The sequence below is a fragment of the Battus philenor genome, unplaced genomic scaffold (assembly GCF_028537555.1).
Source record: "Battus philenor isolate CCGP_79_NKW_IND1 unplaced genomic scaffold, ilBatPhil1.0.hap1 SCAF_16, whole genome shotgun sequence".
NCBI lineage: Eukaryota > Metazoa > Arthropoda > Insecta > Lepidoptera > Papilionidae > Battus > Battus philenor.
In genome coordinates, this window is record NW_027181678.1 from 9,149,801 (window position 1) to 9,163,732 (window position 13,932).

Below are 13,932 nucleotides of genomic sequence, written 5' to 3' on the forward strand. Positions count from 1 at the left end.
ATAGTATGTAGTAACTTAAGCTCAAGATTCTTTGGGAGCAATTGAGGTTTCGCTACCTTATAAGGAGGCATAGCCATGCGTTCACGAACCCTTAAATCTGCAAATGTTAATGAACTAGTAATAGGTAAGAAATTTTTCATATTTTTCTAGGAGCGCCCAACACACAGGTTTGAAATCGAAGGCACTGCGCTGTTCAGACGCACTGTCTGATGCGCTTGCCGTTACGGTTGCGAAGACGAAAGCAGCGGCGCAACAGTTCCCGTGCGCGAGTGCAGTCGCCGAGATGGCCGAGGCGGCGCGAACGCTTTCCGCTCGCGCGCAAGAGCTGCGGCGAGCGCTTGTACGAGCAGCGGAACCCCCCTCAGCTGCTACCACACCAGCAACAACAGTCGCGCCCTCAGCCCCGGGAACTCCTCTCACACCCCTAGCGACTGCCTTGCCCGCCTTACATATATAACGAAACGACTAGTGGACTGCAGCCCTTGTGTCGGAATGCTAAGCTGGTATTATCCACTAGTGACAGCCCAAGGTGAGGTCCACTATGACCTCAGTGACCTCCGGCGAAATTGCGGGGTCTACTACCGGGAGCCTCCGAGCTTCGCTACGGTCTTAGGCTAGGCGTCATCCTGCGCGCTCTGCCACCGCGATCCCGCAGAATCTGCAATTGCCATCTAGGTAGCAGTGAGAACCGATTAAAATAGTGGACTGCAAAAAGGGACCCACATCGACACCCCACGTACAAAACGAGTTACCTTCAAGTAATCCTCGTCCCAACTTGTGAATCGGTACCAATGAAACTGTGATATGGTTATTGATTCGTCGTTCATTGTTATGGTGTATCTTTAAGAATCGAGAACTTTAGGAATAGAGTTCCTCTGATCTAATTAAAATGAACTGTTGTGTGATGAAAACCGCATGGCTGCTTAAATTAACAAGATTACATGGCTATTTACAAACCTGCAATGGCATTGAGGATTTCGACGGTCACTCGGCCTATGAATGGCACGGTTTGGCGCCGTCTTTCAACGCGCTGTCGGGTTTCTGCGGAAGCGTTCTGAAAGCTTGTCGCATGTAAGCATGTAAGACGATTGTTCATTCGCTCGAAGCGTGCCGTCGGTCGGTGCTCGCGGGTTAGCAATTTCGCGATTGTATATAGGTTCTCGAGTGGCAGCTACATATCGTATTATTGATGAACGCATCTCTTTGCTCGTGTCATCGCTTGTATGATAATAAAAAACCTAACCGGAAGATTTGTAACGCAATAAAACCAAGAGAAATGGAATGTAATCATAGGTAATAAATACTTATTTATTATACCGACATGAATTAAATTGGAATTGAGTAGAATATTGCAGAAAACCATTCATTATAAGTGACTAAATTGGTACACTTTTAATGTAAAGGGTATATTGCTACATCGAATTAACAAAATAACAAAAATAAAGTAGGTGTCGTCGATAATAACTATGATATGTGCTTTAATTTAAAATTACTGAGACGTTCACAACAGTTACGTGTTTTTGTAGAAGTATACAAGAAGTTTGTGCTTCGCTTTTGTCAGCGGTTGTGTTAAAGATGCGTCTGGGACGCTAACGAAATTCAAGTGTAAATAAGTGATCAATGTTCGCTAGTTAGATAACTTATAATCACTAAATAATGTAGTTAGTCTGCTAGCTCCGATAGAAATAAGGTAAAATCCTAAGTTAATATAAAAGAAAACAATCGAAACTACATGATCAAAACAAATTTGTGAAAACTACAGACAAGTTTTTAACTTAAACACATATCCAAATAACCCCTTGATTATAAAAAAATCAGTTAACTGGCTGGGAAATAAAATATTTTGTATTTTAATATAGGGGATGGTATTGCGACGGATTAAAGCGCAAAGAGAAGTGAGGTACAAACATTTTTACGAAGTATATATACTAATTTTACGAGTGCTTTTGTGAGTAGACTCGTGTGAGAGAAATGTAACCAAAGAAAACTGAGATAGGACATACAATACTTACAGCAACGTAGACTGCCAATGAAGACAATTAATACGCTAAGTAAAACAGAGTTTCTATCGAATTTTAAAAAATAAATATACAAAATGAAACAAGGCTGCCAGTATTTTATTTGTAAAGTTGTTTGTTGCGTAAAACGAAACGAGTTTTGAATAGCTGGATGCTCATTAGCCACAGTGAGTTGAGTTGTCCGTCCAGTTTTTATACAATTTGCGAAAGTTAAAATGTAGTTTTTGTGTGTGCGTGATCGTTACACGATTTTTATGCTTCTTATTGCAACCTTCAATCTTTGTATTGTATTTATTTTTATTCAAAGTTGTCATTTCTTAATTAATTTATTAATTCACGTTTGCATTTGTAATATTATGAAAAAAGCGTTGTCTTCATGCTCGATCAAGAACACGCAAGAAAGCTCACCTTCATAATATGAAAAATAGAAGTTTTTACGCGTAATGTCAATGTAAAATCATTACAACACAACAGTATTAGAATACGTGGGTGCACAGATCGTAGTTTGGATAAAAATTAATAAAACCACAAACACAATAATGCTAGTTGTAACTTGATAATATATATTAAAACACAAATTTTATTTTATTAACAAACTTATTCCTACTGGCTGCTTGCACATAATTTAAACCTTAGATTTGACTAACTTTTGATGGTTATATAAACCACTAAAATTGGATAACAATGGAAGGCTATTTTCTAATGTTCCTCAGGCTAGTCGTACGACTACCGGCTTACTAACATATTCTTTACAATAAACGCGACGGGAGAAAAATATATGCTCAATAGTTTTGTATATTTTTGTGATATATTATTTGTATATTCTTTCTTTGGCAATGTTTAATGAACTATTTATCTATCACTCTGTTTAGATATAAAATTTATAGCAAAATCTTATCTATAAATTCTGATTCCTAATCTATCGGAACTTCGATTACTATATTTCTTAATAAACATTATGCATTTTAATATAAGTTAATTAAGGTTTCAGTGTAAAAACATGTTGTATATTAGCAATGTATAATATAATCTTAGATGTCGTAGTGTATGAGTAGGTAGGCATAGACGAAATTGTACAAATGCATATTATTAAAAATATTAATTTTATTATAATGAGAATTATAATTTAATCGTCTTGTAAAACGCAATCAAATAAAATATACAAAATTTTCGTATTTACACAACAGCGTATTATTTAAACCTTTATTTCGTAGTGGTCTAGGACACCCAGGGTTCCAGAAGGGACTCAACGTGGGTCTACATTGGCGAGGAATGGTCATTCGCAATTCATAAGCAAGGATTCGTGGAAATTTATCCGTTTTCGATTGTGAATAAATAAAATTGACTTTACTCACCAATTTAGATTGATAATATTTTAAAAAGCTCAGCATCGCCTAACGTAACCTTTTTGTTCGAAAACTATTAATTCGTTGTTGGAGTCCAAGCGACAAGCTAATTAGTTAGATTTAATATTTACATCTATTTGTCGAGTTTTGAAAATGTGCCTGCCAGAGGTTCACTGGGACCAGTACTACATTTTTAAAGTGGTTTAGGAAAAAAAATTCTGATTTAAACGAACTTATTTCTCCCCAGACTATTTGATGCTTACTTAGTATTTGAATTATATTTCTTTTTATTTCCTGTTATCTAATCTAATGAGAACCAATCTCAATAAAACTAACTATTAACACATTTTTGAGATAATACTGAAATACTGGTTACCTTGTTTTTGAAACCCCCTCTATTAAACTTAAATAAAAATATGCGTTGTGGTGACCAGCAATAACATTTTATTTCTCAAATTTACATATAAAATTTGCTAACTACTACTCGTATTTATGAAGTACGTTTATGTGACTCTAAGTACTGTTGCGCTGGTTTCTCTTCGTGCGTGTATTGCAGCGCCGGATGGTTGGAAGGGAGCTTCTCTTCAGCTGCGACTGCTTCTAGCCTCGCAGCACGTATCCTTAACGCACGCTCCAGCGCATTGGATTCAAAGACCGCGGCTTCAGCCTTCATTGCATCTTCCACTCTTTTTCTCTCCATCTATTTATTAATATAACAATATTTTATAATCTTTGTAAAGGCGAACTTAATGCATTTAGGCATTCTCTACCAGTTACCCATAATCAATTTATCATCATAATTTCAGCCGAAAGACTGCCACATCTCTTCACAGATTTCCAAGAATCCGTAACCTTTTTTAATTTAGGTTAAAAAACAGTTGCATAAATATACAACAATATTGAGTTTGACGCACTCATGTAAAAACAAAGTGTGCAACTTGCTCGATATAAACTCGATTAGGTTGGTTGCAATTACGTGGCTAACATTACTACCACGTCGTTAGTGCTGGGATTTTCTAAGGCACGGTACTGCGGTTACGGTAGCACTTTGCACCGTGGTTTATGGCATCTTAGTATCGGTATGCCGCTCCAAAAGGCACTTGCCACCAATCACTCCAAGGGACTTCTAAAAGCTTGGTGACAAAACAATTTTAGTAATAAAAAATTAAACGGTCCAAGCCGATATTTTTGTAGAAGCCACAAAAGAGATGTCTAGATTAAGCTCCTTTAGCCTGACTGAACCTGGTAAAGTTATTATTGGCAAAAGTAAAAAGAGATTTGCAAAAAAAGAAAAGTGAAATATTTTTATTTATTAACCTACCTTGGCAGTTTCCATTTGATAATTTAGCAGTTGTAATTTTAATTTCTCAACATCTTTACTATCTGACAGGCACCAGGCACTGAATTGGCTATGATAACCTGGAAATAGTAAGTAAATAGTCTTAATCTGTATAAATAACAAAAAATCAGAGACACGTATGTAGGAAAACGGTACCAACATTTTTTTAAACTATAATAATAAACACGAAGATGATAACATTTTTATAACTAAACTATGATACACTTCTCTGATTACGATATTAGTCAATATTTCAAGCTCATGAAATGTGAAAATTGGTGTATGGTGATACCATCATCACCACATACTTTGAATATTTAATGGAATCAGGCGTTACCTTGCGGAATTCCATCCTAAGTAAGAAAAAGACCAATATTTAGCCACTTCCGCACATGCAGTGGTAGTCGTACAACAAAGTGCACCGCCCGCCAGCCCGCTGATAAATGCGTATGGGGCAAACAATGCGAATTACACAACTGCCACCGTCAAATCATTCAACACGTGTTTCACCCCTCCACGGGGCATCTTCAGGAGTTATGTTACACCGATTAATGCCAAACACAGAGACAGAGACATAATTTGAAGACCGTTTATAAGTGGTATGTGCGACACAAAAGCGGTAATGAATCGGTTGAGAATGAGGAAAAATCGCGACGTTCTTCGACCTAATTAAAACCATAGAAAAGGTGCAAAGAGTTGCAAACATGGTTAGATCAAACAGGCGATTGATGATTCGAAAGCTTGCGGAGGAACTAGATATCTCGTATGGGTCTGTGTACATTTTAACCGATACAAATGAGACGTGTCAGTGCGAATTTCGTACCCAGACTTTTGAGGGATGAGCAGAAGGAATATCATGGTATCAGTTTGAATATAAAGATCCGTTCTTCATGGATCAAATTATAATTGGAGATGAAAGTTGGCTATGTGACTATGACTCTTAAACAAATATATAGATTTCTCAATGCATGGGAAATCACGACAGTCAAAGTCAAACGTTAAGGTCATGCTCATTATTTACTTTGATAGTGAGGACATAGTGCGATTAGAGTTCGTTCCAAGGGGCACCACTGTGAACTCCGAATATTACAAGGGCTTATTAAAATGTTTGTGAAATTATGTACAGAGAAAGAGACCCGGGAAATGGGTCCAGTGCATATCACCACACTTAGCGAAGTCTATTAAGCGATATCGGTAGCGATCGATTCGCGAATTTTAGGCAAAAAAATATGACTGTGCACACCTACTTTACTCTCCGTATTTAGTACCATATAATTTATGGCTTTTTTTAGAAATAAAAACGGTGCTGAAACTGAACGATCTTGACACAATTCCTGACATTTAAAAAGATACGACGGAGTAGCTGAAGAACCCTTTGAAAAAAGCATTTCAAAAGTGCTTCCAATCATGAAATCAACATTGCGATAAGTGCATCGCTACCCAAAGAGATTACTTTGAAGATTATTTTAAATTTCATGTAAATTTAATAGTTTGTTCGGATAAAACTAATTACCATATTTTTTTAAGAATTTCGTATATTTTCGTACACGTACGAAGCCTTTCGAATGAAAAAGTTGGATTCATTTGAAATGTGGTATTGGCGTCAAATATTAAAAAAAATCATAGACAGCGTACCGCACAAATCCTTTATCCTTAAAGACAATCGAATAAAGACCCGACTATCCACAATCTGGTTCCCTAGAATAGGTACATAGTTCGGCCACATTACACGGAGGAGCTCGGATAATTTGTAGAAGCTAATAGTTGTCGGAAATGTGGTGGGTAAAAGGACCAGAAGATGGACACCTGTTCTACTGTGCACGGGTCCTTAAAACTTTTACCTTATAGGACGGCCTGGAAAAGATAGCAGCAGAAACTAATGTGCCTGGCTTTAACCCTTAGTCATGAGGAAGCGATGAAGAAGAAATCATGTAATTATGATTACCAGTGAACTTAGAAAATATTACAATTGTCCAATTTACTGACGTTACCATAGTACATTGTATGAAACAATGATGTATAGGTTATTCCGTAAATGTACAAAGTCAAACCGAGGTTGGGTGATAGATATAAGTTCAAATCAAAAAAAATCAAATTCAAAATAATTAAAACAATGACAAGCTATGTAGCATATTTACAAAAATATACCACTCATAGAAGTAAATAAATGTTATACATCTTTTTCTTTATTAAACATCATATGTAATGATGAATATAAAAAACATCATATGTGTTTAACATTCGCTGTATTATTTTTAATACTAATACTACAAACCTTTAATTTTATAATTTAATTTACCTCTGTGTCAATATTACTAACAATTCTGTAAATGACACAAAAATTATACTTAAAAGTTCTGATTTTGAAAGAGACGTAACATTATTTCATCAAACAAATCAAACTGACTTTTTACTATATCGAACTTTAACCAACTGATTTTCAACACGGTATAAGTTTTATAATTAAATTTCTACAGGTAGCCACATACTACCTGCCATATTACCTAAATTCAACTTGACATTGATTTATGGAATAACCTGTACGGTTGATAATAGCCTTTTTGCACGAAAATATGAATTGCAAATCAAATTATTGGCCAGAATGTAAAACTTATATTAACATTAAAGCAAATGAAGGTTTAAATATTATTAAATATGATTATGTTAAGAAACGTAAAAAAGCTTTAAATGAAAATTGTTTACTACCTTTCAAAAAAATCTGAGTTTTAGCTTTATTTTGATGCAATGTCACCTACCAATTGCACTATCACCATTAATTACAGTATCAAGGGGGTCTTCATTGAAATTATTGTTTTTATTTGAATCAATGTAGTCATCTAAGTCTTCACAATTGACTTTTTCTTCAGTTACATCTATGTCAAATTTATTATCAATTACCGGCTCTGTTTTAATTTCCTGAAACATTAATATCACAAAAAACAATATGTTAACACAACACTAGTCCTAAATTAGTAACATTAATATTCATCACCAATATATCGGCCGATAAACGTCTAGTCCACGGCATACACCTCCTCTTAAGAACGCCACGATAACTTGACCAAACTATGTTGTCGATCCACCTAGTAAGGGGCTACCCACGCAGCGTCTACCGGATCGTGGTCGCCACTTGAGAACCTTTCAGTCTCAAAGTCCACACATGCACGGGCAATGTGAGTACTGCCACTTCAAATGAGCAATTTATTGAGCTATGTCCGTGACCTTGAGTCTCTTCATTTCTGATTCTATCTCGCAGTGGACCTCCAAGCCTAGCCCTTTTTATTACTCTTTGACCGACCTTGAGCTTTCTTATAAGGCCCATCGGCAGCATTAAAATCATTAAATAAAACTAGTACAATTTTTCTTATAACCTCATTATGTAGTCTTTCATGATGACCATTTGTTTTAAGTGGTTTAGAATTAACTGATTTTGCAGTTCTCTTCATATTAGTAAATTTTGTACGTAAAACTTTTGATGATCTTTTCCGGGGACTCTGTTTGTTGAATGCCTGAGTTATCTGTATTGAACACATAAATATTTGTAAAAATACAACTTACACTTATAGGTATTTATATCATAATTATGTCTATTAACTAAGATGAACTATTTATGAAACACTGAAGATTTGGAAGCATTGTAATTTGTAGACATGTAATGTCTTTAATTGAAGGCTTATTTAACCGTTCTGTACCCATAACTCTTTATCAAAGGGCATAATTTGTGATTGTGATTGTGAATGAAAATTTGTATGTGTGATTTCTAAACTTAATTAATTTGTACTATTTTCCTATAGATACTATGAATGTCAAATTTTAAAGAATATCATACATACAAACATTCATAATTTATAATTTTCTGACTTAGCTTGCCAAGTAAAGAATATTTTTAACAATATACTCTCTACTACTTCTCTACCTTGACAAATATTTCAATGTTTATATTAAAACACATACTAATATTACATATGACAATTTAATGTAACCCCATATTTGATATGGGACATTAGAAGAGTATAGCTAATGATATCTAGGTTCGGTTCTGTAGTGCTATCTTTATCACAAAGTGCTCAACAGCTTAGTAATTGCAATAGAAAATAATGCTTTATAAAACTGCACCTTGCTGAATATCTCCTTTTTATGCTGTGCAAAATCAAATACCGGGTAAAATAAAAAGGGTTTAAAAATGTTTACAGTATTATATAAATACAAAGTTGATTATTAATAGAACATACCCTTGCCCATGCTCTACTCTTTAACAAATTAGCTTTGCTTGTGGTCTCTTTAATGAACACATCTTTCTTTTCTTCCCTTACACATTTCATAAGAAGACTACATTCTTGAGGGGAGAAATTTAATGACCTATTCGACCTAAAACAATTGTAGGCTATTACATCATATTTCTATTCATATTATTTCTTTTTTTGCTTGAAAGTAGTATAAGTAGTCAGCTACCTTCCAGAGTCCATGTCCCCATCTGAAACCAAAATTTAAATTTCCTGAAGGAAACAGCTAGTATGTGATAGCTAATGTTTATTATTGCATGAGCATGTAACTACATTACTTCGGTATTGAAGCAAAATGAGTTGATAAAATCTTAAAAAGACATGTACTATATTTCTAATGCAGTGAAAAAATCTTCTCAGGATTCACTATAATCAGCTGTAGAATGTCAAATGTGTGAAAACTTTACAGATATATTTCAAATGTTATTACCAACTTTATTTAAGTTAAAATTAATTCCAAAACAAATTTTTAATTTGATAAAAGAAATCTTATTAACAAAGTAACTGAGCTATGTTGGACCTATCAGAATAGGTCCACAGTGCAATATAAAAAACATTGTAGCGAGAATAATAGCTCATTACCTGATTCATCAGATTCTTCATCCTCACAACTGTTTAAGTCTATAACTAGCATGTTACATCTGTCTTTTTTATTTATTTCTGAAAAACATATTTTATTTAAAAATTAGCAGATTATGGAGTATAATCAAAAATTGTATATGTATATTTCACAAAAGTCATTACCATCTAGTTCTCTTTCCAGATTTACTTTATCAGAGGCATTTTCACATTTCTCATTTTCCAACAAAATATCAACAACTCGCCCACATAGGTCATTTGTATTATACTGAACATTAATTAAATTTTTCGTCAACTTTCGTGCTTCTCTTTTTATATTATCCCACTTAATTTTTAAGCTATCAGCACTCCTAGTATGTTTAAATCCTTGAATATTGAATTCTTTGGCGATGGAGATCCACGCAGCATCTTTCGCGTGATTGGCCGAAGCCGTTGTTGATTTATTTAAAATAACATTTTTATACTTTTCGATAATATCTATCAAAGCATTTACTTCGTCTTTTGAATATACTGGACTTCTAAACCTACTACAACTAAATTTTAATTTATACAATTAAAATTAAATAAAGCATGCAACTCATTCTCCAAAAATAAACTTACGTGTCATTGTGGTCTTCTTCCATAATCTTATAATTTTTTAATTATTCTGAAACAGTAGGTAGTACAAAAAAAACAAGACGAAACATTAGACACAAAAATTTTCCTAATTATAAAGATTAGTAACACAATGAATCAAATTTAGTTATGTTACTGTTTCAAATCTAATAATATTATCTAATGTATCATTCAGAAAACAATTCTTTTCAGTAAACACCTTATCCTCCACAAATACAGAGCATACATTATCAACAATATTTCTATCAACCTTTCTTGACAGTATGAATCTTATAGACTATATACGAATTTGACGTAAGTAATCGGTATTACAAGAAAGTCCTTTTTTTAAGTAGCATATTCTAAATTCGAGAGTAATATCTAATTCACAATTTAATATTTTTAATATATTATACTGTAATGCTACATTTAATTCCAACTATTTTTTTATTTGGTTCTTAACTCCGGATTACACGCATATCTTGCTCATGAAATTTTTAGATTGAAAAACAACTTATAGATTTAAGCGTCACAAGATTTTAATTTGTCCTTGCCATTTTAAAAAGTTTATATTACTTTTTGAAAGTATATTTTTTAAAGTCTTTATTTAACTTTTTAAAATATTAAAATTTAATATTAAACTTCTTGAACCTCGCTTGGAATTGATGACTTTGTTACTGGTTACATAAAATAATACATTTTAAAAAAAGTAGATGTCAAAAAATAATTGACACGGAATTTAATTTTTAGGTTATTGCCTAATTCTGAATAACAAGTTTATAATAAGAACTTATATTTACTGTTATATCCATATCTATTATAATGTTGCGAGGATAGAAGCTAAAGTTAAAAAATAAAGTAATTGATTATTCATTTATTACGCACTTGCACTTGCTACTGTCGAGAATTGCCAAAATGGCGCTGCTTACTGCATCTCATTGCACGCCTTGAATGTACTTTTTACGTATACAGTTCTTTCTTATGACTTATTTCGATTACATTTGAAATATATTAAGAATATTTAGCCTGGTAAATGTATCTTACATTGATTGTATTAACCTTTTTAAGTAGTCAAATATGAAGGAAGTGATTTTAGCTATTTTAACCTTCGTTTGTAGCGTATTTTTAGTTTTTGTATTTGTGTTGTTTTGTAAGTAGAATTTCGTTTGGTAATATTACTAACCGTAAATGTGTATGTTTATACAGTGTTAACTTCTTTTAATAACATTTTATTTGAAACATTTTTGTCTTTGTTCTAGGTTGGTACATTGTTTGGAAGTGTTGTTTATCTAAATTTCGATTTGTGCGTGAACTGCTTGGGGGTATGTCAGATACTCCTCCTGCATCTGAAACGAGGCAGCCTAATAAACCCAGGAAAGTTAGAAGGGAATAAATATTGAATAACTTGAATTACTTTATACGAATTATTTTCCAAGATCAATTATTATACAATTCACAATGAATATACGCTGTGCGCGTCCAAGCGACTTGATGAACATGCAGCACTGCAATTTGTTGTGTTTGCCAGAGAACTACCAAATGAAATATTATTTTTATCATGGGTTATCTTGGCCTCAACTGAGCTATGTTGCAGAAGATGAAAAAGGACATATTGTCGGTAAGATTTTTTTTAAAACCACATGGAAAATAAGACATTTTGAAATTAATTAACTAAGCAAAGATATTCAAATAATTTTGGTATACAGGATATGTTCTGGCTAAAATGGAAGAGGATGGAGAAGATAATCGTCATGGTCATATCACTTCTTTGGCAGTAAAGAGATCTCATCGTCGTCTTGGTCTTGCTCAAAAACTTATGAACCAAGCTTCGCTTGCAATGGTTGAGTGCTTTCAGGTAAATAAAATAAATGAATGCTTTTGTTAAATAATCCTCTAGGAATTCTAGAGATAAATATTTATATTATGTGTATTTATTACAACTAATACTAATATTTTAGTTCATAAACTAATAAAAATCTTTATCAGGAAAGAGTTGTAAAATGAGATATAAAGTGTAAATATATAAAGTGTAAAGTATTTGGTTTCACAAAAATAAAATAAAACCTGTTCTCAAAAAAGTTCAATATATACAAAGAAGTTTTATGATTGAGAGAATCTGTGTACTTGAATATTATAAAAATAATGATTATTGACATTAAGCTATACTACACAGTTTTATATAGTATATTCAATGTGTTCCTAATATTGATTAGAAACTATATGTAGGATAATGTATATTTAGCTATATTAGAAGTCTTAGTATAGAAGCACTTTTAAAAAATTAAATATATAAATGGAATGATGAAGTCCAGCTGTTGTGTTGTGTCCATAAACAAGGCTTTTAAAAACTTAGATATTAATAATTCATTAAAGCCACCTATAATATCTTAGACAAAAAATTCCTTCAAATAAGCATACATACAATTGACATCCACTTATAGTCACCAGACTGATTGTTAATTGGCAATAGTTTTCCTTCAGCCCTTTTGCAAGAGTAAATATAAATCTGATTATCTGATTCTGCAAATCAGCTCAATGTCATCAAAAAGGTACATATACTGAAAATTAGCACTTGTATCAAATAATTATATCACCTTCAATGTTGGGTAAATGTTACTCTATATTAATTAGTTACAAATTATGTAGGGTGTTTATTATATATTATTATAACACTGTAACATGATTTTTTCAGGCAAAATATGTATCACTGCATGTGAGGAAGAGCAATCGGGCAGCCCTTAACCTCTACACAAATTCTTTGGGTTTTAAAATCCTAGAAATTGAGCCAAAATACTATGCAGATGGAGAAGATGCCTATTCCATGATGCGGGATCTTAGTGCATTTGCTGCTGACAATAAAACAGAACAAAATGACAAGTTAGAAATCAAGTCTGAATCTGCTATAGTATCACAGTGTTGAATTTCATCATAATAAAGCATTTATTAATTAAATATTGTTTTTTTCTAACATACACATCATAATATGGACTTTTCATTTCCTTATTTTGTGCAGAGCGATTATTAAAAATGTTTACTACAGATTGAATATTCAGATGCTTGTTAACTGTTTTATTGCTTGCAAAAGCGCTGCGTTGTGTCGAAAACCGCGACTCAGTACCTTCGCCTTACCGCCGTACCTTCGTCTTGCTCCATGAAAGTGAACATAGTCGTCTCACAAGTGCATTCGAGGTATGGAGTGCGAAAAAATGTTATACGCGAATTTAGACAAACGAAGAATTCTAAAATAGTAGTATTCGACATATTTGGATGAATGGTGTTGAGAACTTTGTATATTTCCAAAGCTATCGAAAAAAAATGAACCGGCTCATATTCCCATGGAAAATTATTGACGATATCGAATAAGAGAGGATGAATCGACAATATGACATTGCAGTGTGTAGGAGGAGCGGGTTCAACCGACCCGCAATAAAATTGTTCATTTACGTCGGTAGTGTATACAATCACTCGCGAAGGTCTAATGAAAAGTATAGTTCACGGAACCTTCCGCTTCCTGTCAGACGAATAGACTATAAGTCTTAGGGCAAGCAGCATTAACATCTTTGAAACAATTCAATGCTCAAATGAATATACACACTTCTACTTCGGACGTCGTGTTATTACTGCCTCAAAACCTACCGGCCTTAGGAAGAATCCCATAAGTGTTTTATTTGACAACATCAAGTCAAAATATGTCTCGCAGTTTTCGTGCGTTCTTGCAAGAATTACTTAAAGTCAAACGGTAAAGAGTTGAAGCTGAAGAGTTGGAAATTACT

The 13,932-nt window shown here is 33.4% G+C and overlaps 3 protein-coding genes across 7 annotated transcripts in view; 2 read left to right on the top strand and 1 right to left on the bottom strand.

The window, feature by feature from the left end:
• The window catches only part of p130CAS (Serine_rich_CAS and FAT-like_CAS_C domain-containing protein p130CAS), an 84,191-nt gene extending 81,000 nt beyond the window's left edge, over positions 1 to 3,191 (top strand). For both annotated transcript variants that reach the window (XM_068762053.1, XM_068762054.1), the window contains exon 9: positions 151 to 3,191. In XM_068762053.1, coding sequence (XP_068618154.1) covers positions 151 to 457 — 307 coding nt within the window. In that variant the 3' untranslated portion in view covers positions 458 to 3,191. The remainder of the gene's footprint in view (positions 1 to 150) is intronic.
• Positions 3,192 to 3,852: 661 nt separating this feature from the next.
• Positions 3,853 to 10,385, bottom strand: LOC137919204 (putative pre-mRNA-splicing factor ATP-dependent RNA helicase DHX16). Of its 4 annotated transcripts, none has more exons than XM_068762203.1 (9): positions 10,166 to 10,385; positions 9,731 to 10,089; positions 9,569 to 9,646; positions 9,156 to 9,177; positions 8,936 to 9,071; positions 8,075 to 8,221; positions 7,460 to 7,619; positions 4,686 to 4,783; positions 3,853 to 4,064 (listed from the first exon to the last, which is right to left on the bottom strand). In XM_068762203.1, the coding sequence occupies exons 1-9, from the start codon at positions 10,186 to 10,188 to the stop codon at positions 3,855 to 3,857; spliced, it is 1,233 nt and encodes a 410-aa protein (XP_068618304.1). In that variant the 5' UTR covers positions 10,189 to 10,385; the 3' UTR covers positions 3,853 to 3,854. The 4 variants fall into 4 exon arrangements, with proteins under 4 accessions (XP_068618304.1, XP_068618303.1, XP_068618302.1 ...); XM_068762202.1 differs by having other exon boundaries at positions 9,731 to 10,092; XM_068762201.1 differs by having other exon boundaries at positions 9,731 to 10,098.
• A 1,133-nt stretch (positions 10,386 to 11,518) lies between these two features.
• vnc (GNAT family N-acetyltransferase vnc) lies at positions 11,519 to 13,111 on the top strand. The gene is made up of 3 exons (XM_068762305.1): positions 11,519 to 11,777; positions 11,866 to 12,014; positions 12,852 to 13,111. Exons 1-3 carry the CDS (start codon positions 11,618 to 11,620, stop codon positions 13,077 to 13,079), a joined length of 537 nt encoding a protein of 178 aa, XP_068618406.1. The 5' UTR covers positions 11,519 to 11,617; the 3' UTR covers positions 13,080 to 13,111.
• Positions 13,112 to 13,932: the final 821 nt, after the last annotated feature.